This window comes from Meles meles, chromosome 8 (genome assembly GCF_922984935.1).
Source record: "Meles meles chromosome 8, mMelMel3.1 paternal haplotype, whole genome shotgun sequence".
Classification (NCBI taxonomy): Eukaryota; Metazoa; Chordata; class Mammalia; order Carnivora; family Mustelidae; genus Meles; species Meles meles.
In genome coordinates, this window is record NC_060073.1 from 64,344,750 (window position 1) to 64,372,691 (window position 27,942).

Consider the following 27,942-nt stretch of genomic DNA (forward strand, 5'->3'; position numbering starts at 1 on the left):
AGAGCCAGACCTCAAACCAATAAGCCACAAGTAACAGAATTTTAGTGCTCGAAGGAATCTTAAAGATCATGGTTTTTAAATGAACAAATCATTAGGACCAACAACTCTGAAAACTTCCCTGCACTACCAGGCAGAATAAATCAGTTTATCAAATATGACCCCCATCACACATTACTCATACCTATCTTGCAGCCCTCATCCCTCTTGTGCGCTGTTAAATTTTCCCTCAAGGACTAAGATAGTGCATATTCATTTTTGTGTCACCAACACCTGGACACAAAGAAGGTGCTAAGTAAATATTTATAGCATGAATAAATAAATGAATGCTCAGGAAAATGGAATTTTGTACTGGTTTCTCCTACTAATTTATTCAAGGGTAGAGAGCAAGTCACTTAATCTCTGAATCTCAATTTCTTTTTTTTTTAATTTTTTTTACTTTTTTATTTTTATTTTATTTTTTTTTTAATTTATTTGACAGACAGAGGTCACAAGTAGGCAGAGAGGCAGGCAGAGAGAGAGAGGAGGAAGCAGGCTCCCTGCTTGAGCAGAGAGCCCGATGTGGGGCTCAATCCCAAGACCCTGAGATCATGACCTGAGCCAAAGGCAGAGGCTTTAACCCACTGAGCCACCCAGGCGCCCCTCTGAATCTCAATTTCTTAACCTGTGTTATAGGAATAACAATCCCGTCCAATTATTTCACAAATCAAGTGGGATGATCTGTATGAAACCAATATGGAAAATAATGATATGCTATCACAATGCAAACCATAATCCCTCAGGTAAAACTAGTAAGGAAATATAGAATACTGAACCACAGGGAAAAATGTTAAGAATTAGGGGATAAAATGTCCTTGACAACCTGAGTGGTTTTAATTGTAGATACTAAACCAGATTTTTACCAAGCAGGTGTTATTCTCTCTGCCATATGGCATGAACCCCAGGGCTCCTCCTCCTCATGAAAGGACAACATAGCTATGACTTTACTGTAGTCTCCTTTATAAGACCTCTCTGACATCTTTCTCAGTCCTCTGCCACAGTGAAAAGTATCCTGGACTGTGACTCACCCTAGTTCTAATCTGGTTCTGCACCACCACTAATTATGAGTCTTCAAGCAAGTCTGTTTTCTACCTGTGAAATGAGGGTGGGTAATGCCTTCTTCACAAGGTAACTGTGAGGACTAACCATACCAACCATAAATAGTTATTAGCATGGTGCCTGGCACACATTGAACCCTCAATAAATGATAGTTATCACTCTTGTAAAAGCATAAACACATCTGAACCACAAAGCAGAGCTCAGCTTTGTTTAGACCCCTTCTTCAATAATTTACTGTTCAATAATAGGGAAAAACTCCCAAATATCTTATCACTTACAAATTCTTTCCCTTTCTTTAATTACATCTCTTCCATTTGATGAGAGAATGAACCAGGGGAAAGCAATGCAGACTGGAATCAGATACCTATTGCCATTAAACCTTCCCAATTTCAGTGTTATCTTCTATAAAACAAGGATAATAACCCACCTAATTAAACTCCAGGGAGGATTAAAAGACATATTGAATAAGAAAGGAACCAGTATGTTACAAAGGTCCTGGACATGTGAACATTTTTATGATTGATAGGAATGTAAATGACTCAAAGTAAACCAGTCCCTAATGATAGAAGCATGGATTAAAGTATTTTGATGGTGACTCAGTATTGTGTTAGAACTTACCATTCCCTTGTTTAAAATTCTTAAATAGCTTCTCATTACCTTTAAGATAAAGATAAAACTTGTACATGATCTGACCTGCCACCATTCCTCCTCATCACCAGCCTCTCGTCCATTCACACTTCACATTCCAATCATAACAAGTCACTTACAGTTCCCTATAAAAGCATACCTTGTGAACCTCCTTGTCTTTGCACATGCTATTTATTTTCCCTTTGTCTGGAATAGCTTCATGTCTCCTTAATTCTTGCCCTAGATAACGGAGTCCTCAACTCAGACTCTACCATCAAGAAGTTTTCTCTTACACATCCAACCTTTTATTCAGTAAGTGGTTACTTGCCAGATGCCATGGATACAACAATAACAAGTCAGACATAGTCCCTGGCTTCATGAAGTTTTAGCATCCTGTACTGTAACTGCTTGTGCCTTCATGCTGCTCATAAGACTGGGAGATTCTTAGGTGCTAGGACAATGTCTGATTCATTTCCATATTGTCATTTCTCCATATAGGACCTGGCACAGAGTGGGGGTTCTATAAATATTTAATAAATCGATATGACAAAATCACCTTTGTATAAGAGAAAGCATCAGGTGTGAGGAATTACAGTACTCTCTTATACATATCAGAGCTTACTATTTATAAGACCCTTTCAAACAATAGCCCACTTTATCCTCTCTAAAAAATGGAATTTGTAAGTTGAGAGAGGCAGAAACCTTTGTGGTCATCTAGGCTTTTTTTTTCTTTTTTTTTTTTTACATTCCAGTTTAGGTAACATGCAGTGTTCTATTAGCTCTAGGTGTACAATATAGTGATGGAGCAACTCCATACATCACACAGTGCTATCATAACAAGTGCCCTTCTTAATCCCCATCACCTACTTCATCCATCCCTGAGCCACCTCCCCTCTGGTAAACATCTATTTGTTCTCTATAGTTAAAAGTCTTGGTTTCTCTCTTTTTTTTTCCCTTTGTTCGTTTTTTGTTTTTTTTGTTTTTTTTTTTTTTTTTTCTTAAATTCCACATGCAAGTGAAATCATATGGTATTCATCTTTGTAGGACTTATTTCACTTAGTGTGATACTCTCTCTAGCACCACCCATGTTGTGGCAAGTGGAAAGATTTTATTCTTTTTTTTTTTTTGGCTGAATAATATTCCATTATATATATAAATAAATATAGATAGATACACACACAGAGATACACACACACCCAGACACAAACACACACCATTTCTCCTTTATCCATCACCTATCAATAGACACTTGGGCAGCTTCCATAATTTAGCTATTGTAAATAATGCTGCTATAAACACAGGGGTGCATACATCCTTCTGAATTCCTGTTCTGGTATTCTTTGGGTAAATACCCAGTAGTGGAATTACAGGATCGCAGGGTAGTTCTATTTTTAAGGTTTTGAGGATAAGGTCACCTAGCTTTACTTTCCAGTCAATTCATCAGTGATTCCTATAATACACCTTCAAAGGACAGGGCTTCACTATACAGTGTCAGAGAACAGAATGGATGACCTTAAATGAATGGAATCTGCTCCCTCCAAAAACTAGTCCTAATCCGGTTTCGTAAACCCTACCAACAAAAAAGAGGGAATTCTCTTCTAAATTCAGGTATCTGAAGACACGTCCAGGTAAAGGAAAGTATATCATCTTCATTTTATTGATGAAAAAAACTGAAGTTTAGAAAGGCAAATTGGCTTTCCCAAGGTTTCAAAGCTACAAATGAAAAACTGACTCTAGATGTCAGTTCTGGTTCCAAGGTTAGGATTTCTGGAACACTAAAAAATCAAATCTAGAAGAGATACCTACTGTTTATTCAGTCCAATTCCTTTACTGTATAGATAAGAACTATGAGGGCTGGCAAGTGGGGGACAGGGAGTGACCAAGATGAGTGTCTCACAGTCCAGGCTCTGCATCTACCACACTGTCTTGATCCCTAACCACCAGGCCTGCCCATATCAGAATAAAGAAAATAAAAACTTACCAATGTGTTAGAAGAATTATAATCCTCAGCTGATTTATCTACAAAAGGAAAAAGACAAGAGACCCAGTCAGTAAATAATCACAATTAATCCATTCTTGAGAGCTAAGGAAGCCTAGCCAATCAAGCACTTGCCAGACTTGGAGAATAATAATAATAATATTACGGTACTATGGGCCTGACACCATACTAAAGCACATTATACACATTACTTCCTTTAATCCTCACTACAGCTCTAAGTACAATTATTATGCCTACTTTTATAGATTTGGAAACTGAGATTCAGAGAAGTTAAATAATTTGCCCAGGGTACACACAGGTTAAACAGGAGTCAACATTTGTATCCTGGTCTAATTCTAAATACTATGATAGAACTGTATCCACATCACCAACTCTAACATCAGCAGGTCTCAAAGGTCAAGAAATTTCCTGCACTCTAGAAAGAGAAAGAATTCATGACCTGAGCTACCCATGACAAATCATGACCAGCTTGTGGCTTCAGCTTTTAAAAAGAATATTTCTACATCCATGTCTATTTCCTACAGGGAAAGAAAAATTAAGGTTTAGAAAAAGAGAAGCATTAATCACGTCAAGTCTAACTTAAGGCAGGGTCTTACTTCTAAGAATAGATTCAAGTTTCCTCAATGAGGCAATTATCACATTTCATTGATTTTGACATGTAAATTTTTTACACTAACATCTCTGAAAGAGAGATGTGCTCTACAATCAAAGGCATTTCATGGTTGAATTGACAACTTTTTCTTCTTTAGTGGTATATAAAATAATGGTGTGGCTTATAATTAATGATATTTTATATTCACTAAAACATGAAACACAGACTCAATGGAGATCTTAGCAAGAAATTAAGTTTAAAAGCCAAATATCATGTTTGGTTTTACACTTAAATTCCTACAGACCTAAGAAGAAACTGACTTAGCCAGTTCAACACCAATGGAATTAAGGAGGAGAAATATTCTACCAAATCCAACATATTCCTCACCAAGAACCAAGTCCAGAGAATGTCCAAGATCCCAATTCCATCATATAAGAAAGTGTCAGGTACAGCTTCTTTGATCCTACGACAAATCATGAACCCACAAGCTGTGACAATATATTCTTCAAAAAACCCTGGGAATAGCCAGGTGTACCCTGGAGAAATTAATTCAGGATATACTTTAAACATAATTCCCTAACATATCAGTTGATTCACCTAAGTAAGTCACTCAGTTTCTCTAAGCCTAATTAATTTCTCCAAGTCTGTGAAACGGGGATAATAGTCCTTGCCATACTAACCCCTCAAGGCCGTCATGAGGATCAATGAAATTAATTTATGTGCAAGCATACAAGCTGAGGTAGTATTCTTAGAATCAATAGTATGAGAAGAAGGGAAATAGGAAAAGGAGAGAGATAGCATTAAAAATAAACTGTGCCAGGGGTGCTTGGGTGGCTCAGTTGGTTAAGCATCTGCCTTCAGTTCAGGTCATGATACCAGGGTCCTGGGCAAGAGCCCCACATCAGATGACTCCCTCCTGGGGGGAGGGGGGTAAGTCTGCCTCTTGCTATCCCTCTGCCTCCCTCTCCCTCTGCCTGCAGCTCCTCCTGCTTGTGACACACTTTCTCTCTGTCCAATAACATCTTTTTAGAAAATAAATTAAATAAAATTAAATAAAAATAAAATGTTGCTAAATATACAATTTTGCCTAGAATTGGCCCTAGACTTCAACCTCTAAAAAACTAAAAATTCTGTACTTGTGTGTGCACGCACACACACACACGTGTGAACAAATTTATACACATGGAAGGAGTTGTATGAACACATATCTGTACATGCTAGAAATATACAGTGTTATTCATATGTGCATGCACAGGTGATCATATATACATATTTATCTTAATGTGTGTATCTACACACAGGTTAATTCACAAATACTTAAATGGACTTTAATTCCAAAGATACGAAAACACACAGAGCTATGCTTCCATATACATATCTGGTCCTTGTACACATCTACACACATGTACACATAAACAGAGATTCTTCCAAAGACTTCACTGCTGAGGCTTTCAAAGCCAGCTTCTAATCTGACGTTCATGACAAATGCCTTAGAACACAAGCTCTAATATCCTGACTAGAAAACTCTCCCACCCAGCACCCCTCAACCCCAATTCCTCCTTGGAATGACTCAGTCCCTCAATGGGAAAAGTGAGACAGAGCCAGCGGGGCCAGACGTGAGGAAGGAAATACTGCTGAGAACATGCATGACCCTCTCCTGGGTACCACCACGAGAGCATGAGCTAAGCTGCAGTTTGTCCTCCTCACCATCTGTGCCCTTTGATACAGGCCAGATACTTGCTGGGGAAAGCATCCTTCAAAATTAGTTTGTTCATCCTGGTTCTCACCTTCTCCAACAATACTGCTCTTTGAAAGAGACAGCATGAACACTGGAAATAACACCAGGCTTGGAGTTAAGAGATCAGTTCTGCCACCAATTTAGCCACATTAGAAAGGACTTTTTTGGCTTTAATGTCTGCAAAACAAGGGGAACTGGGAGCAGTATATACTGAGGATACGTCTTGCTCTAACATTCTAAGATGACATTATAAAAGGCAAGTTTCTAGAAACGCAGGCCTTCTGATTACTAATCTTGGAAAAGAAAAATCTCCCTGCTATGGAAAGAGGTGTTCCAAATAGAATTACTGGAGGCAAGAAGCAAACTCAAAAGATGCTAGTCTGGGAATTAGAAGACCTGAATTCTAATCCAAATTCTGTCATTAAAAGCACTCTGAAAAACATAGTCTATTCAGAGAGGGTACATCTAAAGTACATTTATTATTAGTGTCCTGTTTTACATTTGACTGATAACAATTAATTCCTTGAGGAAGAAATTGGGCTTACCTACTTAAAAGATACACATCACATGTGCTATTAAATAGCTTAATGATATTAAATTTAATAATGATAATGATAGCTACACTTCCATGATGTTGTTTTACAACCTAAAAAGAAATTTCGTATCAACGAGCTCATTTATTCTTCACTACAATCTCTTGAGACAAGAATTATTATTCCCATTTTAAAGCTAAATATATATGTGTCATGTTACTTTTTTAAAATGTTCAGTCTCAGAGCAAAGACCCATCACTTTGGCTCTCAAATTCCAAAATCTCACCTTACAGTACCATCCCCACTCTTTCTAATACTTTCTTCCCTTACCCCACACCGAAAGGCATGTGGAAATTTTCCACCCAGATGAAAACCCTTTTTATTTCCTAGACTGCTCTGGATTCAAGCCCCATACCTGTAAAGCTCATGTACTTCTGGCTGTTGGAAGTCTTCTTTGAGTTATAAAATTCCAATACATCCAGAACAGCCTGCGGGTTTTTCTTCTGCTCTGACTTAGTGATATTTGATGTCTGAAGGAGGCGAGCCCATTGCTCTGGCATCCCCTACAAGAGAAACATACAACATTATCAGGAAGGCATAGTCAAAGGAGATCCTGAAGGAGAAACTCTGATACCTGCTGGCAGTTAAAGACAGGTTTAGCCATTCTTTCTATACCCTCAGAGCGCTAGATAAGCCGTTTTTATAGTACCTATCTCATTGTATTAGTCGTTTCTTGAGGTGTTTGTTCTTTCACTAGGCTATTCCACCTTCAGAACAGGAACCATGTATGATTTGTCTTTATATTATCAGTGCCCCATGCAAAGCCTGCTGCCAAGAAGCCACTTAACAGAGGGCTAGTTAAGGAATGGAAATACAAAGGCTTCTCAGGTACAGTTTTGGAGGTGAAGAAAATGTCCCTCTTATGAATGTAAGAAGATAGTAATGAGGGTCTCAGGCAAAGACAGAAGCATCAGAGATACTAAGGGGAAAAAGAAATGAATCTAACAGTGCATAGTCAGAACTCTCAAAGACCAAAGGCCTTTCTGTGACCCAGGACTTACTGTAAACTCCCCTGTGACAGCATCAAAACCAACGTGAATTGTGTGCTCAAAATCTGAAGGAAGAGAAATCTCCGGCCGTTCCTTCTCCTTCTTTTTATTTGCTGCAAGAGAAATGGGGAAAAGGAAATAAAAAACAAGGACATTACATTTTTTGGCTTATTTAACTCTTTGCTGAGCTGTGGGCTCCTTTGAAGGCTAAGGGCTGTCTACTTCACATAAGTACTGACAGAGCCAGATGTCAGACTTAGATTAGAATAGGTGTTCAAAGCATGATTAAAGAACTTAATTTTTTGTGGAACTAAAGTAAGGGAGGGAAAGAAAGGCTATTTTTCAGAGTTTCAAGTCCTGGCTCTACCACTAATGAGCCATTTGCACTTGATCTTAGCCTAAAGGTCGAGAAACGATTAGTAATGAGCCATTTGATCTGGGGCGAGTCACTTCCTTTTTCTGAACCCTGGTTTCTCCATCTGTAAAAAAGAGAAGGCTCAGGTAAATGGTCTCTAAAGATTCTTCCAGCTCTGACATCCTACATTGTATGAGCTCCTATGACCTGCATCCTACTGATTTGGTATTTGATTATGAACTGCTTTAAGGTTCTCTCAATTTAGAGAATTTAAATCTGAATGTTATTTTAATAATATAAATCACTAATATTTTATCAGAGGTTTACCAGACAATGGTTCTAGTTCTTCACATATATGAATTCACTTTAGCCTCATGGCAGCCCTGTCAGGTTAGATACTATCTTCCTTATTTTGCAGGTAAGAAAATGGAAGCACAGATTGTTACTTGCTTAAGATCACATGGTTAGTAATTGGCAGCATCCAGATACAAACCCAGGCAGTCTGGCCCAGAGCCTCAGCTCAAAACCACTATGCTACACTGCCTCCCCAAGCTAGGACCTTAAAGGATTATTCAGACCAAATATTTGTAGTCATCCCTCTCCCATCAAGGGTCATGAGTAAAATAGATGTTCACTAAGGTCCTGCTGACCTGGTAGAAAAGGCTTCAACATTTAAGGAATTTTAGTGCTGAAGTAAAGTACCCTTGTCAGGGGTTCAATTATGTCCCCCCAAATTCATATGTTCTAACTCCAACTAGCTCAGAATGTGACCTTATTTGGAAATAGGTCCAAAGTAATTAGTTAAGTTATGTTTAGGTCATACTGGAGCAGGGTGGACCCCTAATCCAGTTAAGACTAGTATTCTTGTAAAAATAAGAAATTTGGAGACAGATGCACATAAGAATACCATATGAAGATGAAGAAAGATATCAGAGTGATGCTTCTTCAAGTCTAGAAACACACAAACCACCAGAAGCTAAGGAAGACGCATGGAACAGATTTTTCTTCACAGCCTTCGAAAAGAAACAACCCGGATGCCTGGGTGGCTCAGTTGGTTAAGCGACTTCCTTCGGTTCAGGTCATGATCCTGGAGTCCTGGGATTGAGTCCCCCATCAAACTCTCTGCTCAGCAGGGAGTCTGCTTCTCCCTCTGACTCTCCCCTTCTCGTGCTCTCGCTCTCTCAAATAAATAAATAAAATCTTTAAGGAAAAAAAAAAAAAAGGAAACAACCCTGCAGACAACTTGATCTTGGAATCCTAGCCTCCAAAACTGAAACAATAAATTTCTGTTGTTTAAGCCACCTAGTTTATGGTACTTAGTTACAGAAGCTCTATAAACATAACCCTCTTCCAGCTAAAATGAGTTTCAAGGTCTTGGTATCAAGCTAGACCTCAGCTGGCATCTGCAAATGCAATCCCACTGAAACAGGCTTAAATACCTTCCAAGTCTCAGCCAGATAATCTTTCTTCCTAAATGGGGACCTACAGAACCCAGATTTTTTAATATCTGTAGAAACCCTCCTTATTTCTCCAGCCAAGGCTCCTCCTCCTTCAGTGTTCTAGGGAAGAGGACATCTGGTCTAAACTCCCAGGGAACTCCTACACATACCTGGGGGAACTGGGTTCAGAGGCTAACTGCAAAAGCTACTATTTATTGAGCTCTTACCATATGTCAAGCTAAGAATTTTATATGCATCATGTCACCATATACTCATACAGCCCTATAAATAGATATTAACATCTGCATTTTATAGGTAAGTAAATATAAGTGCTTCTTTTTAATAATTTGCTTGATCATTGCTGAGTTTCAGTGACAAGTCTATCCTAAAAATATTAGACACTGGCCATTTAAGCTCACAGGCCTGAGAGGCAAAACCAGAATATCTCCTCTTTATTTATTTATTTTTATTGTGTTATGTTAGTCACTATACAATACATCATTAGTTTTTGATGCAGTGTTCCAAGATTCATTGTTTATGCACCACACCCAGTGCTGTATGCAATACGTGCCCTCCTTAATACCCACCACCAGGCTCACCCAACCCCCCATCCCCTCCCTTCCAAAAACCCTCAGATTGTTTCTCCCCCTCCAATTTCCCCCAATTCACTTTTCCTTTCCTTCTCCTAATGTCCTCCATGTTATTCCTTATGCTCCACAAGTGAAACCATATGATAATTGACTTTCTCTGCTTGACTTATTTCACTCAGCATAATCTCCTCCAGTCTGACCCATGTTGCAGAATAACCCCTCTGTAAGGCAAATCAGCAATGAAAGCCCAGGAGTCCTAAGTCTCTGGTCTTCCCCACTACCAATCTCTCGATGAAACTACCAGTTTTCTCCTTATGGAAGTCATGTTCCACATTGTCAAGTCAAGGCCCCAAATCCTTGGCTCCATGACAAGACATTTTCCCTCCCAGAAATGCCCAGGATTATATACTAGCAAGGCTCCAAAAAAACCCTGTAAGTCCATAATTCACATCTAAGAGAAATCATGGCAGGGGAACCTGGGTGGCTCAGTCAGTTAAGTGTCCAGCTCTTGGTTTTGGCTCAGGTCATGATCTTAGGATCCTGAGATAAAGCCCTGTGTTGGGCCCTGTGCTCAGCACAGAGTCTGCTTCTCTCCCTCTCTCTCTCCCTCTGACCCTCACCCTGCTCATGGGCTCGCTAGCACGCTCTCTCGCTCTCCCTCTTAAATGAATAAATAAGTAAAATCTCTAAAAAAAAATAAAAATGAAATAAAAGAATTCACTGTAGTACCTAAGAACTTGGCTGGGGTAAGACAAGGCTGAATGCCAGGCTTCTCTGAGCCTATCCTTAGAGATCAGATTAAAAGTGTAGGCTGAATTATATTAATCAAAACAGTAAGGTACTGGGCACAAAAACAGACACATAGATTAATAGAACAGAATAGAGAGCCCGGAAATAAATGCATACGTATATAGTCAATTAATCGATGACAAAGGAGACAAGAATAAAGAATGGGGAAAAGAGGGGCACCTGGGTGGCTCAGTGGGTTAAGCCGCTGCCTTTGGCTCAGGTCATGATCTCAGGGTCCTGGGATCAAGTCCCACATCGGGCTCTCTGCTCAGTGGGGAGCCTGCTTCCCTCTCTCTCTCTGCCTGCCTCTCTGCTACTTGTGATCTCTCTCTTGTCAAATAAACAAATAAAATCTTAAAAAAAAAAAGAGAGAATGGGGAAAAGACAGTCTCTTTAATAAATGGTGCTGAGAAGACCAGATAGCTACATTCTTTCATAAAAGAATGAAACTGCATCACTTCTAACACCATACACAAAAATCCTAGAAGAAAGCACAAGCAGCAATTTCTCTGACATTGGCCATAACAACGTTTTTCTAACATTTTCCCTTGTCTCCTAAGGCAAGGGAAACAAAAGCAAAAATAAACTATTAGGATTATATCAAAATAAAAAGCTTTGTGTGCAAAGAAAACCATCAACAAAAAGGTAACCTACTGAATAGGAGAAGATATTTGCAAATGATATATCCAATAAGGGGTTTACATCTAAAACATACACGAACTTACACAACTCAACTCCAAAAAATACCAATCTGATTTTAAAAATGGGCAGAGGATGCAAATGGGCATTTTTCCAAAGAAGACATCCAGATGGATAAAAGACATGAAAAAATGCTCAACATCACTGATCATCAGGGAAATGCAAGTCAAAACCACAATGGGATATTACCTCACACCTACCAGAATGGCTAAAATCAAAAACACAAGAAATAACAAGTATTGCTGGAGATCTGGAGGAGAAGGAATATTGTACAGTTGGTAGGAATGTAAATTGGTGCAATTTACAACTGTGGATTGTACAAACAGCAATGTGGAAAACAGTGAAGAGGTTCCTTAAAAAGTTAAAAATAGAATTATCATATGATCTAGTAATCCCACTACTGGGTATTTACCCAAAGAAAAGAAAAACACTAATCTGCATAGATACATGCACCCCTATACTTATTAGCATTATTACAATAGCCAAGACATGGAAGCAACCTAAGTGTCCACTGATAGACAAATAGATAAGAAAGATAGAAACACACACACACACACACACACACACACACACACACACAAACTCAAACAAGGAATACTTTGCAGCCATAAAAATGGGATGAGACAGTACCATTTGTGGCAACATGGATGGATTGGAGGATATTATGCTAAGTAAAATAAGCCAGTCTAGGAAAGACAGATACCATATGATTCCACTAATATGTGAAATCTAAAAAAGTGAATACACAAACAAACAAAAAGCGGAATGAAACCTATAATTACAAAGAACAAACTGATGGTTGCCTGGCAGGGGGTTGGGGAACAGGCAACATGGGTGAAGGGGAGTGGGAGACACAGGCTTCTGGTTATGGAATGAATAAGTCACAGCATAAGGAATACAGTCAATGGTATCGTAATAGCACCATATGGTGACAGATGATAGCTACTACTTGTGGTGAACACAGCATAACATATAGACTTGTTGAATCACTGTATTGTACACCTAAAACTAAAGTAATTTGTGTCAACTATGCTCAAATAAAAAAATAAAGTTTTTTTCAAATACAGGCTGTGGACTAAAAGGGACCCCCAAATCCATAGTTAAGGCCCCAGTGTTCAAGGAGAGCTGGACTGCAAATATATGATCCACTTGTATTGCCTTTCCCAGTCGACTTGTCTGAGCCTCACTATCAGACTAAAGTATCAATACAGCTTACAGCACTTTAAAACAGATTTACATTTCATAATAATCACCTTCATTTGAGTCATGATCTAATGCTTACAAAGCACTCTCACATATATTACTTCACTAGAGCCTCAAAAAACCGTGTAATGAGCAGGGCAGTGGTTATGGTGCCTGTTTGAGAGAAGAAACGGGGGTTCCAAGAAGTTAAGTAACCTGCACAAGGTCACGAACAAGTTAGAAGCAGATCTGCAATCAGAACTGAAGTCTTCAGGCTCCAGTCCCAAGGCCTTCCTATTCTGTTGCGCTGCCTCTTAATGGACTGCTGCTGCTCATGATTATGTGCTCTCTTCTCTCTCTCCCCATTGCTCTTCCATTCAGTCCCCAGGTTACTAATTTCCTGTTCTATATAGTGATCAAATTTATTCACTTCTCCATTTTCACTGCCACTATCCTATTTCAGGCATTGTTATCTATGGCCTTGGATCATTCTAACAATAACCAGTCACCTGCACCCCGGTCCCCTTCAATTAGACAGCAGCCAGGGTGATCTATAACCTTGCTATTCAAACCAGTATCAGTAAAACTTGGGAGACCATTAGAAATGTAGGATCTCAAGCTCCAGCCCAGACCTACTGAATTAGAATCTGAATTTTAATGAGATCCCAAATGATTCACATGCAAACAAAAATTTGAGAATCAAGAGAATGAGAAGACAAACCACAAGTAAAAAGAAAATATTTGCAAAAGATATATCTGATAAAGGATTATTATCCAAAATATATGAAGAACTCTCAAAACTCAACAATAAGGGATAAATAATCTGATTAATAAAATGCACCACCATGGTATATGATGTTAATAGTGGCAAAGGTTGTACATATGTGGGGGCAGGAGGTATACAGTTATACAAGGTATACTGGGTACCTTCCCCTCAATTTTGCTGTGAACCTAAAACTGCTCTATTTTTTTTTAAGTTTCTGAAGCTCTGTACCTCTTCTTAACTCCCGTTAATTACGTTTCATACGCTCTATACCAGCTACACTGAACCAGTTATGTCACCAAACATAATGAGCTCTTTCACACCTCTTCCCATTTTCTCAAGCTACACCCTTTGCTTATAAATCCTGCATTGCCTTTCCCTTCGCTTGTTACCTCAGCCTTTAATTCACCCTTTTCGGGTGTCAGCTTAAAGGCCATCTCCTCTCTGAAGTCCTCCCTGATCTCAAGGTTGGGCAGTCCTTCACCCTCTCTTCTGTTTACACAGCACCATTATAGTAACTGCCTATTTCACATAGGTTTACCTTCCAACAAGACTGAGTCCCAAGTGCAGCAGTCATGTCCAACTCATCATGGATCCCCAAAAGCTAGCACACATCTGGCACAAAACAGCAAATGAAGAAAGGAACAAAAGACCAAATACCTAACTCGACCTGGCAAGAGTCTAAGGAACCTTGTCGAAGACAGGCAATTCCCTCCAGGACAGGAATAAATGTCTCATTTTTACAAGGTCTGACCTGACTTTTCACAATTCTTGTTACCCAGCTACCTCAGTCCTGTCTGAAAACCCTGCTCTGTAGGAGGAGCTCAGCACACTGGCCAAAAGAAATTCTGTAGTCCTAATGCCTCCACAGACCCAGGATAATCCTGATTAAAGGCAGCAAAATGGGGAGCAGGGGGTGGGAGAGGATGAGGGGAGGAATGAGAAGGTCTAGAGTCCAGGCCCGTTTTGCCCCTACACACCACATAGTCCAGGTTCTCAGCTTTCTCATCTGAAAATGGAGAGAATGGACTAGATGATTATAAGGACCATTCCAGCTCCTACATTCCATGAGTCTATGAAAACAGAAAGATGAATACTCTCAAAGCTCTGTAGTTAGATTCTTCCTGACATGGTACCTCACAGTTTTTAATAGGTACTCCAATCACATCGTCTCATATAAACACCATAATCCTGAGAGGCAAGTTTTATTTGTAGATTAGGAAATTAAAGCACAGACTTGCCTACAAAATTGCAGTGACTGAAATTCAAATGGTGTGGCTTCAAAGTCAAGGCCCTTTACATTCTACTGTTTAACCTCCCATAAAGAATTTCAAATTGAGTCAAGAAAACATACTTTGGTAAAATAAGGAAAGGAAAGAACACTGAGTAAGAACTTACCATATATAAGATACCATAACACACATTATTTTCCTTAATTCTTAAAAACCTATGAGATAGATTATTACTACTGTCATTTTACAGATAAGGAAACTAAGTAATAAGAATAATAATAATTTGCTCAAGCTCACATTGCTAGTAAGAACTGAGATTCGAACCCAAGTCTGATTACAAAGTTTCTTTCCTCAGTGTCTTACTGAGAACTATTTGCCTACATGACAACTGCTAGGGTTTAAGCTATTTATGCACTTGGCAATTTCCCTTCCAGAAGCAGCTGCTTTTAGAAAGGCCAAGAGTTTACCAGGGCCCAAATTAAGCAGTCATTTATGACATAAGTCCATCTGTCTTATTCATAGCTGGAATGCATGGGACATGGTACATGACTTTGGATTGCTTACTGTTCCTAAATTTCCTCTGATCTAGTCCCTTAAAAGATTGTGTGATGGAGAGGAGAAGTGAGTTGGGGGAAATCGGAGTGGGAGACAAACCATGAGAGACTGTGGACTCTGAGAAACAAACTGAGGGTTTTGGAGGGGAGAGGGTGGGGGGCTGGGTGAGCCTGGTGGTGGGTATTAAGGAGGGCATGTATTGCATGGAGCACTGGGTGTGCTGCATAAACAATGAATTTTGGAACACTGAAAACAAAATAAAATGAAAAAAATTGTATGGAAGAACAATTATGTTATTTTTATGTTTTATTTAGATTTTTATTTTACACTTACGTATCTTCTATTTTTATATATTATTCCTAATTTATATTATTAATATACTATATATATACCATCATAGGCATGGGATATCAATACAAAAGAAACTTCAGTAATGGAGACACAGAAAGAGAATGGCTCAGAGGATGAGCAGTCTATAGAAAAGAGCCGTAAGGAAATGAAATCAATTAACACATGGAAAAACAGAGTAATGCTGAAGCTGGCTTCTACAGGATACTTTTTGTCCCAGACCTTTGCATATATCTGCCATATTCCCACCTCCAAGTTTTTGCTCACGTTTTGTTCTCCTTGCTTTAGAATGCTCTTCCTCCCAATCTCCCTGTCAAATTCTCAGTCATCTTTTAAAGACTGGTTTAAGTCCTATTTCTCTTCCTGACCTTTCCTCCCTCTGTTAATTCCCAAGACAATAAATCTGCCACACCACCATGCATTTAGTCCTTTCCTATCTTGTATGGTTCCCTGTTATTTTATTTTATTTTTTTAAAGATTTTATTTATCTGACAGAGACACAGTAAGAGAGGGGACACAAGCAGGGAGAGTGGGAGAGGGAGAAGCAGGCTTCCCGCCAAGCGGAGAGCCCGATGCGGGGCCCGATCCCAGCTGGGATCATGACCTGAGCCGAAGGCAGACGCTTAACGACTGAGTCACCCAGGCGCCCCAGTTCCTTGTTATTTTAAAGACTTACCCCTTTCCTTAAAATGTAAGCTTCTTAAGACGCATCATCATGGCTTGTAATTATGATTGTTCAACTTCCGAATATTCCACTGAGGATCCAACACAGAATAAGTTGTTCCAGAACACACCAAAAGTATTAGGAAGTAATACTTCCTAAAAACCTTAGAGACGGTTATTCTACTCCCTGAAAAAAGAGCCCTGAGAAGTAAACTGACTTGATCTGCAGAGCTGCATTAGAGAGCAGCACATGAAGGTAAGACTCAGTTCACCTGATCAAATCTTCTACCTTTGTGATACCCCCTGATCCCTACTGACTGATTTGACTGGAAGCAACTACTGAATGAAGTAACAGTTTAACATAGAGCAGAACTGGACTATAAGAAGAGGAAGGGCTTGGCTGAAGCGAGAGAAGAGGGAAGTACAGGGGTGAAAAACAAAACAAAAAACCCTAGCTGGCAGGATTTGTCCCAAGTGCTATGCAATTTAGGCTGAGTATTCATTGGCTGGGCACCACCAGCAGAAAACAGGATACCTGAGGCAGGAAAACAGGACGGAACTGGAGAAGTCATGTAGTCACAGAGCCACCTGGCACTTGGCAAACCCCTTCCTGGAAGTAACAATCACCTCCCTCACATGTGTATAGCCCTTCACATTCACTGCCTCGCTGGCTCCTTACAACAGCTCCAAGAACCAGACAGCATGGATTATCCCCATTTCATTGCTGAGAAGACTGAAGTCAGGGGATTTTTAAAAAATCTGTTCTGGACTAGGAGTCAGAGGAAGAAGGATCCAGTATTCTCTTTGCCATTAACTAACTTTATGGCCCTGGAAAAGTCTCTTTCTTCTTCTGAGGTCAAGTCTTCAATCTGTAAACAGGTCACTGATCCATGTTCAGGTACAGATAAAGCTGGGTAAAGAAAATCACCTTTCTGGAGAAGGTAATACCTTTTGAAAGAACTCATGAAGGATAAACAGGAGTTGGTCAGGCAGAGATAGGGAAGGACATTCCAGAGGGAAACAGAATAAACAAAGGCTCAGAAAACAGTGATCTTTGACCCAGCTTTCCACCTGCCCAACAAGTCAACCAAATTTAATAACTCCTATTAGAGATGTACAACAAGCTTGGGACTGAGGGGAGAGACCATGGAGAAAATAAAGCAAACTCGGGATTCTGGTAGGCCCGTATCTCAAGGCCACAAACATCAGGCTGTCTGGGATGACTGCTGCTGCTAGCACATTTTTTTATGCTGGCTAGCAAATATGAGTCTAGAGGAATCTGATGAAGACCTATGTCTGCACAAGAACTTGTAAGTGAATGTTTATAGCAACATTATTCAAAACAGTCAAAAAACAAACATCCCTGAACTGATGAACAGATGAATAAAAGAAATAAAAATATGGTATATCCATACAACAAAATGTTATTCAGCTATAAAAAGAAATGAAGTCCTGATCCATGCTACAGTATGGATGAACTTTAAAAACGTTATGCTAAATGAAAGAAGCCAGTCCCATGGGGTGCCTGGGTGGCTCAGGTCATGATCCCAGGGTCCTGGGATTGAGCCCCGCATTGGGCTCTCTGCTCAGCAGGGAGCCTGCTTCCCTCTCTCTATGCCTGCCTCTCTGCCTACTTGTGATCTCTCTCTCTCTCTCTCTCTGTGTCAAATAAATAAATAAATAAATAAATAAATCTTTTAAAAAAGAAAGAAAGAAAGAAGCCAGTCCCAAAAGGTCACATATTATGTGACTCTATTTATATAAAAATGTCCAGAAAAGTCAAATCCATAGACAGAAAGTAGATCAGTGGTTGCCAGGGGCTCGGGGAAGAAGGAAATATGGTAAAGTACAGGGTTTCTTTTTAGAGCTATGAAAATGTACTGGAATTAGAGCAGTGTGATAATTGTACAATCTTGTGACTATAGTAAAGACCACTGAACTGTACACTTTGAGATGGTGAACTGTACGTGAATTATATCTCAATTTTTTAACCAAGTAAATGTAATTTACTGTATTAAAATAAAGGAGAAAATGTATAAAATTCACTTAATGCAGAAAAAGCACTTGCTAAAATTTTATATCCAATTGTGATTAAAACCTCTTAGCAAAGTAGGATTACAAGGGAATTTCCTTAATCCAATAAAAGCTAATTACCAAAAAACACTAGAGCCAACATCATACTTAATGGTGAAATGTTGAGAGGTTTTCCTCTGAGATTACAAATAAGATAAAGATGTCACTTCTATTTATCATAATCCTGAAGGTATTAGCCAGTGAAACTAGGAAAGAAAAAGCAGAACAGGGAGAAGGATTAGAAAGGAAGAAACATAAATACCAGAATTTACAGATAATATGATTGTGTATACAATCACAGAAAAATTCTAATAGGAGAAAAATTTCATAACTTAGAACAGGTGAAGAGTCCAAAAATAGAACAGAAAGCATTAGAAAGAAAATAATAAATCTGACTATATTAAATTTTATCAGAAATACCATTAAGTGCGTAAATGAAGATATCCACAATATATATAACTGGCAAAAGGCTTGTATCTAAATAAGAACTCCTGCAAACCAATAAAAAAAAATTTTTTTCTTTAATGGGCAAAAGGCTTGACCAGGCACTTCACAAAAAAGTACACCCAAATGGCCAGTTAATAGAAAAGCTGCTTAACCTCATTAAAGACTGATAATACTAAGTGGTGACAAAAAAAAAGTAAAGTAAGTGCAACTCTTATGCACCACTGGTGGGAATATATTGAACAACTATGTGTTTGAACTTTGAATGTTTGGTACTTATCAACCAAAGTTTAACACAAGTATCTGCGTGATTCAGCAATTTCACTATGTACATGCACCCAATAGAAATGTGTGAACACATGTATAAAGACATGCACTAGAATGGTCAGAAAACACTCCTAACAGTCTATTGCTAAAACAGCTTATGTTCATTAACAGTACAATGGAAAATATTCCTATAAGAGAATATTATACAGCAATGAAAATGAGCTAACCCACATGTAAAAATACAGATAAATCTTATTTTAAAATGTTAAACAAAGGCAAATATATGCTGTATGATTCTATATAGAGCAAGTTAAAAAATAGACTCCTTTATGAGTTAATCTTTGGGAAAGAGAGATATGTTAGTGCCTGAAAGGGAGAAGAACATAAGGAGATCTAGGTGGCTAGCTATATCCTTTTTTTTTTTTGGTCATGTTAGTGGCCACATAGGTGCAGTCAATGTATCACTGAATTGTACACTTCTGAAACGTGCATTTTTCTATATAAGATGTAAAAGTGCAATGGTGGAATCTACAAGAACCATAGCTCATCAAAAGGTAAGACTTCAACAAACACTAAATACTAAGTTATATTCAAATAATTCTTTATAACATTTGAAAAAAACTTTAAACAAGTCCCAAAAAGTTCATGCAGTAGCACCAGTAAATGCCTAGCAATCAATTCCATAGCTCTTCGTTGCAAAGTTACTTTTTGTCTTGATGATACAAATATACAGGAGTGATCTAGCATATCAATTCTACATTTTAGGACTTATTATGAAAAACCACTTTTGGACTAATTAAAAGAATCATCCCCTTTTCACAATTAACAGTTAACTTTTAATGAATTTACAATTGTGTCTACCCATTTCTTTAAAAAAAATTACTTTTTTCTATTGTTATGTTAGTACATCATTAGTTTTTGATGTAGCATTCCAAGATTCATTGTTTATGCATCACACCCAGTGCTCCATGCAATATGTGCCCTCCTTAACACCCACCACCAGGCTCACCCATCCTCCCAATCCCCTCCCCTCTAAAACCCTCAGTTTGTTTCTCAGAGACCTTTATATAAATAAAATAAGTACATGTGTTTATTGCATACCTTAATTTATTAAACCCTAATTATTTTAGTTGTGGGTAATCCATATGAAATAATTGTATATTTTGTAGGCAGGTCATCAATTTAATACTTTTATTTTAAGGATTAAACCCTTTTTAAGGAGGTATAATATGTTCACATTCATTTTAGGTTCAGGGAAGGTTATAGTGGTTAGCTCTCTACTGGGTTTTAGTTGTCAATAGCCAATAAATTTTAAGTTTAAAACTTGTAATTTTTTAAACTTCTATTGAAACATTTATCTTTCAGGTTAAAAATTTTCTGTTATTTGGAGGCAGCTGGGTTGCTCAGTCATTAGAGCCTTATCTCAGGGCTTGGTCTCAGGTCTTAATCTCAGGGCTGTGAGTTTAAGCCCCATGTTGGGTGTTGAATCCACTTAAAATTTTTTTCTGTGAAATGAAAAATTTGTGTTTTAAATTAAAAAATTTAGAATTTAATCACACACACACACACAAATCTAGTTCATGAGCCACATATGATTTTACAGAGTATTCAGTCCAATTTTTTCATTTTAAAGATGAGAAAACCCAGAGAAGTTCAGGGAGTTGCTCAAGGCCACATTAACAAATATCTGAGAACACTGCAATAGGAACCAAACCCCAAACAGAATATTTTACAATGTTACTTCCTTAGAAAATCTTGAACACATAGTTGTTTGTCAAGCCCCAACTCCTAATATCGTATGTGTATCAATGCTTCACTATGTAAGTGAATTAGATAACACAGAAGAGAAAGAGGGAAAAGGGAGAGGATTAGAATAAGAAAGAAGTGAAGAGTATCTAAGAGATCTGGAGTTTTAAGAGGCTTACCTTTTTGGCCTCCGTTTCAAATATATTATTTGTTCCAGAAATCCAGGGCCATATCCAGAGCTTAGAACCCTGCTTCTGACAGATATTACAGAGAACTCTTGGAGACTTCTTGGGAAACCTGCTTCATCTCAGTGCACAGAATAACTTAATCTGCTCTTCCCATTATCCCTATCTAAACCAACAGGAAATACAAGCCTGTATGTAGAAGAGAAAGGTAGTTTACACCTGAATCATTCTTTAATTCTACTTTGGAAGAACCCTGTTAAGAGTTGCTATTTTGTAAATGTCATAACAACTCAACCATGACTGCAAGTTACAATAGCCACCAAAATTTCTACCAACTCTAAAAAAAGGCTGCAGTTTGCATAGCATTTTTCACATCTTTAGTCTTTCAGCAATTCTATGAGATAAGTATTACTGTGTACCCATAACTACAGATAAGAGAGCTAAAGCCAAGAAAGGTAAAGCAACTTAATCAAAGGTCACAAAATCAGGGAGGGGCAATAGCGATAATTTTAAGGGCTTGAACTCCAACATGGCATCTTTTGAATGTACTGTCTTCCCCATATTGCAGACTACATGAATATGCCAGTGAGTAACAGAACGAATGTTATTAAATGCAAATTAGTTTTAATGTTAAAAGAAACAACCAAATCAATTCTACTAAAGCCATCAGTCTGAACGTCTCTCGGATGGGAGCCCTCAAACACTATATGGTGTCTGAGGACTTAGAATGAGACAGTACAGTCCAGAAGCAAGAGACAATTATTCAAATTCAGACTCCATGCACTACGACTATGCAGATGTGACCCTGGGCAAGGTGTTGACCTACTAAGCCTGAGTATCAATGTTGTTCAGTGGAATCAGACTGTCAGTCCCTCACTCAGTCACTCCCTAACTAGACGACCTTGGGAAAGTTACTTAATCTCCATGAACCTCAGTTTGCAGTCTACTAAGTGAAATATTTATGTACCTGCAAGGGCTGGTATATTTCACAAACATCAAAGCTCTTAATATATTGTGTGGTAATTAATAGGCATTCAACAAATAGTAGCTGGTTATTGCTATTACTATTTTATGGTTATTACTATTGTGTAATTACTATTTGTTATTACTATTTTTTATTATTGTTTTTAATTTGAAGACCAACTTAGGTAAAGAAAATGTACATGTTTTATAAGCTAAAAGCTTTAAAACAAGTTATCATTAATATAAGAAAGTTTCAGAGTAAGATTTGCGGACCCACTCACTAAGACAGAGAAACTATGGCTGAGAAGAAAAAAGAATCATTCTGATGTCATGTAACTAGAAACCACAAGCTTGAAGAAACAAAGTGGAAAAAGAAGGTTAAAACCTCACCCATCCTAATTTTAACCCCATTTTGGCCTACTCCATTTGGCTTTCTGATAGCATGGGAATTGAGGCTGACACTGCCAAATCCTATGGTGCAGTACAGTCATCCGGGTTTCAGCACAAATCATTGGCCTTACTTATTTTTTTAAAAGATTTATTTTTAAGAAGCACCTCTCATTGGTACAGCTGAGCTAATCTGAGCTCAAGGCAGTAAAATGCTCCAAACTTGGGAGAGATAAACACTGACGTAGTCCAGTTTTAAAATTAACTTTGCTAAACTCTTCCCAAGCCTGGAGAATTCCACTTTGGTTGTGAAAATTCAGCCAGAAGAAGATTCCAAAGTAAATACTGCATGACTTAATAGAATAAGCCAAAGGCTCCAGATCCTAACCACAGGTATCAGGCTTTCCCAAATAGAATTCTGCAAACCAGCACCACATACTCCAGGCCTTCAGCTACAGCTTCTTTGATTTATTTATGCATTCCTTCAGGCACACACTGAAGCCGTGCTGGAGGTCAGCATTAGGTAATGCCCACAGACATTCTAACTATTGCCAGCTCACATCTCAGCCACTACCGCAGGCCACAAAGACTCTTCTTTCTCGTTTCCCAAATCTCTTTAGAGACCTAAAACTACCCCTTTGGTAATTTTGGCTCCAAAAGTCTGGGTATGACCTAGGCATCTGTTATTCTTTAAAAGCACCATGAGTGAATCAGATATGTAATCTGGGTTGAGAACAACCAACAGAGATAGTCCGGTATGCTGTTAACAGACACTGCAGGAAGACTGAGTTCCACACTCATCCCTGCCACTTTCCAGCTGTGATCTCAAGCAATTTAGTTTTCTTTAAACCTCAGCCTCCTCAACTGAAAATGACTTGTGGGCATCAGATTAAAACAAGAAGTGAGTTTCCCATTTAAAAAAAAAAAAAAAAACCTCATATTTGTAGTGTTTTACAGTTTAGAAAATGGTTTTGTGTTCACTGTGTGAAATGGCAAAAGCCTACTAATGGTAAGAGTGAAGGGAATTACAATTATTCCTACTTCACAGATGAGAATACTAAGATTTAAATTGGTAAGAGGAAAAGAAATTACAGAATAAATATCGGAGACAGGACTCAATCTTGGTTCTCTAAGTCCAGTTCTAGACTATTTCTAGGCCAAATACTTTAGTAAGGCCATACCACTTCAAAGACTGCTAACTCTGCTTTGAATCCTGCTAGGACTAAGTGAGGCACAAAGCAAAGGTCAACAAATGCTTATTGGCTGAAAGATAATATCAACAAGCATAAAATTAAGCTGAACAAAGGCTCTAAACAAAAGGGGGGAAAAAACTTCACTCATCTCATTTTGATGCATGCATTAATTATAGCCATCTTTAAAGCAAACGGGTGAAACCTATGTGCTAAGGGCATGCACAGAAAATCTATAACTAAGAGACAGCTTAGTTGTCTCTATAACTAAGAGACAACTAGATTATTTCACAAGAACTTTTTAAAACTCTATGCTTTCTGTATCCATACTTTGAATTCACAGAGAAACTGGTTTGAGATCTTGAGCTACAAGATTTACTTTCAGAACAGATTTGGCCTAGGATCACTCAGTGAAGGGTGTCCAAGAAGAATCTCTGGGTCTACATACAGATTTATTATTAAGTACTTTACAATGGCCCAGCTTCTTTTCACCTACACATGCAACCCAATCCAACTTCATCTTTATAATCTCATTTATATAATTTTAGGATTTCAAAACTATGAGAGACCTTATATGTCTACTGGTTTGACTCTAGTTTTTTGGATGAAGGCACTGAAGTCTACAGAGAAATAACTGACCCAAACTGTCAGCCAATTTATGACAGAACTAAGACTACAACCCAGATATTCAGACCCCCACCTCCCGTTCAGTATGTAGGATCATCCCTTTAGTTCCCAATGATGTCTAAGTGTTATGCTTTCCACCTGCTATTTTAGACAGGAATCATCTTTTAAATAAAAAAACAAAACACACACACACAAGTTGTACTGAGATATAATTCACTGAGATACAATTCATCCATATAGTGCACAATTTAGTGACTTTTTATATATTCACAGAGCTAGGCAACCATCCCCATAATCAATTTTAGAACATTTTCTTTTATTTTTTTTTAAGTTTTCTTTCTTCTCTTTTTTAATTATGTTCAGTTAGCCAGCATACAGTACATCATTAGTTTTTTTTTTTTTAATTTATTTATTTGACAGAGAGAAATCACAAGTAGGCAGAGAGGAAGGCAGAGAGAGAGGAGGAAGCAGGCTCCCCGAAAAGCAGAGAGCCCGATGTGGGGCTCGATCCCAGGACCCTGGGATCATGACCTGAGCCGAAGGCAGAGGTTTTAACCCACTGAGCCACCCAGGTGCCCACATCATTAGTTTTTGATGTAGTGTTCAACGATTCATTAGTTGTGTATAACACCCAGTGCTCATCCCAATACACGTCCGTGTTAATACCCATCACCCTGTTACCCTATCCCCCTAATCCCCTTCCCTTCTGTAACCCTCGGTTTGGTTTCCGGAGTCCAGAGTCTCTCATGATTTGTCTCCCTCTCTGATTTCTTCCCATCCAGTTTTACCTCCCTTCCCCTGTGGTCGTCACATTTTATCACCCCAAAAAGAAACTCCATACCCCCAATCCCATCCGCCTCTTCCCACAGCCCTGGGCAATGATTCATTTGCTTTTTGCCTATGGATTTGCTGGATATTTCATATAAATGGAATCATATAATATGTGGTCCTTTGTGACTGACTTCTTTTACTAACACAATGTTTGCAAAGTTCAACCATGCTGTGGCATGGATTAGAACTTCACTTCTTTTTATTATCAAATAATATTTATTTGTATGGATGTGCCACAATTTACTTATCCATTCATCAGTTGATGGCTATCTGGGTAATTTCTACTTTTTGGCTATTATGAATAATGCTGCTATAAACATTCATGTGCAAGTATTATATGGACACGTTTCTATTTCTAGGTCATATAGTAATTCTATGCTTAATCTTTTAAGAAACTGCCAGACTTCTCTAAGTGTTTTTAACATTTACTTTCCCACCAGCAGTGTATGAGGGTTCCAATTTCTCCAAATCCTTGTCAACATTTGTTATTCTCTTTTTATTACAGCCATCCTAGTGGGTGTGAAGTGACATCTCACTGTGCTTTTGATTTGCAGTTCCCTCATAGCTAATGATTTTGAGCATCTCTCCAATGTGCTTATTGACCATTTGTCTGTCTGTCTTTGGAGAAATGTCTATTCAGATTGTTTAGCCATTTTTCAATTGAGTTTTTTTTATTGTTCTGTTGTATTAGCTCCTTATATATTTATGATACAAGTCCCTTATCAGATAAATGATTTAAGAAAATTTTCTCCCATTCTATGGATTATCTTTTTACTTTCCTGGTGGTAAAATTTGAAGCACAAATGTTTTTAATTTTGATGGTATCTACAAAGCAGGAAATCTTATCTTCCTAGTCAGCAAGAACAATTTCAACTTTTTAAGAGTCCTCTTTACTACATGTAGAAACTTGGGCTAAACACCTACTTACTTAACAGAGATCAAGGATTATGGTTGATAAAGCACAGTGTTAAAAATAAGCACACAACTGGGTGTGATGCCAAAACAATGAACACTGTTATGCTGTAAATAAGCAAATAAAAATAAATAAATTAATTTAAAAAAAAAATCATTAAACATTAAAAAAAAAAAAATAAGCACACACTTGGGGTGCCTGGGTGGCTCAGTGGGTTAAGCTTCTGCCTTCGGCTCAGGTCATGATCCCATGGTCCTGAGATCGAGCCCAGCACTGGGCATTCTGCTTAGCAGGAGGCACCTGCTTCCCCCTCCCCCTCCGCCTACTTCTCTACCTACTTGTGATCTTTCTCCCTCTCTCAAATAAATATGTGGAATATGTCAAATAAATATGTCAAATAAATATGTGGAATCTTAAAAAAAAAAAGCATACACACCTAAACTGAGGGATAAACAAAGTGGCTATATATATATGAGAGAAAATTCTACGGCATGGTAACACCACCTAGATCATAGCCCTGTATCTAGGAAGTTGGCAGCTACTATATAAATGAGTTAGCCAAAAAATGAGAACAAGCAACTTACCCATCTCTCTTCTAACTAGACCCCAAAAGAGCTCACTATGAAGGTGGAATACGGGATAGGATAAGTACACACAAAGATACAAGCCCAAAATAGTAAAAATTCTCAATAGTTCTCATTTCAGTTATTCAACAATTATTTCCTATCTATAATATCACTACCTATTAGACATCTCTATGCCAAGGCACCTCAAATGCAAAGTGTCTAAAATTATCTTTTCACCTCAAATGCAATGTGTTTAAAGGCTTTCCTGTTTTCTCCAACTACCAACCCTCCTGACTTGTTCCTCTTCCTGTGTTCCTTATTTGGTTAATGATACTATCATCTACCATCTTACACTGATCTATAACTATACAGTTATATCTTTCTGCAACATAGGGTACTTTCTGCAATTCACCATTGTGCTTCTTATATTTGGCCTACTACTTCAGAATCCCAATTCTGATTTTATCATATGGTCTACTAGCTATGCCTCCCAGCTTCAGTAAAGGAGTAAAGAGAACATATCCTAATATGAAGTGCCTTCTGTGTGGAAGGTACTTAATTAGGAAATTTGCATATAATCTTCACACAACAACACTGTGAATATTATTCCAATTTTAGAGATAGGAAAATCCCAATCTTTCCTACAGATAGGAAACTAAAGCCAAAGAAGCTAACTGACATATCTAAGGTCAGAGAGCTGGTAAGTGAGTAATCCAGGATTTGAATCAGGTCCATCTAAATCAGAAGCTCATGATAACTATTTATAAACAGGAAGCCAATTTCGTCAACACACTACAAGAAAAGGCCCTGCAAGCATGATGGAGAAATTTACCTCACATCAAGAGCCACTTAAATAAATACTTGGGGAGTCAAATAAAAATCACTTATTAATGTGGACACCCAAACCTCTATTTCACTATCTTGTCCAGACAATTTCAGTGACTTTATCAGATACACTGTTAAAATCCTAATTATTCAAGGCATCTGGGTGGCTCAATCAATTAAGTGTCTGCCTTTGGCTCAGGTCATGATCTCAGGATCTTGGGATTGAGCCCCGCATCCAGCTCTCTGCTCAATGGGAGTCTGTTTCTCCCTCTCCCTCTGCCCCTCTCCCCAGCTCATGCTCTCTCTTTCTCTCTCTCAAATAAATGAATAAAATCTTTAAAATCCTAATTATTCTTCCAGAAATTTTATCAATAAAAAGAAAATGAGCCCACCTAGTATGACCTATTCTTAGTACCTCATGCTAAGTCCTGCTTCTTTTTCCCAGCAACTACTTGCCTTTCTTACTGATATTTAATCTCCAAATCTAGATGTGAGAGGAGGACATATGAATAAAGAAGAGGCAATCAAGAATCCAGAAAGAAGACATTCCAAAAATGACACTAGCTTGGAAAAAAACATTTCCAAATGAAGACACTCCAGTATTTCTTATATTTTGTGAGTTCATAAAAGTTTTATAACTTACAAAGTAAATAGATGGCTTCAGATTATCCAAAGTC

At 38.2% G+C, this 27,942-nt stretch overlaps 1 protein-coding gene across 4 annotated transcripts in view; it reads right to left on the reverse strand.

The window, feature by feature from the left end:
- Positions 1 to 27,942, reverse strand: part of PAK1 (p21 (RAC1) activated kinase 1) — a 154,954-nt gene that overhangs the window by 46,370 nt on the left and 80,642 nt on the right. For all 4 annotated transcript variants that reach the window (XM_046016053.1, XM_046016055.1, XM_046016054.1 and 1 more), the window contains exons 3-5: positions 7,646 to 7,746; positions 7,000 to 7,147; positions 3,704 to 3,741 (exon numbers count right to left, since the gene is read on the reverse strand). In XM_046016053.1, the coding sequence (XP_045872009.1) occupies positions 3,704 to 3,741; positions 7,000 to 7,147; positions 7,646 to 7,746 (287 nt within the window). The remainder of the gene's footprint in view (positions 1 to 3,703; positions 3,742 to 6,999; positions 7,148 to 7,645; positions 7,747 to 27,942) is intronic.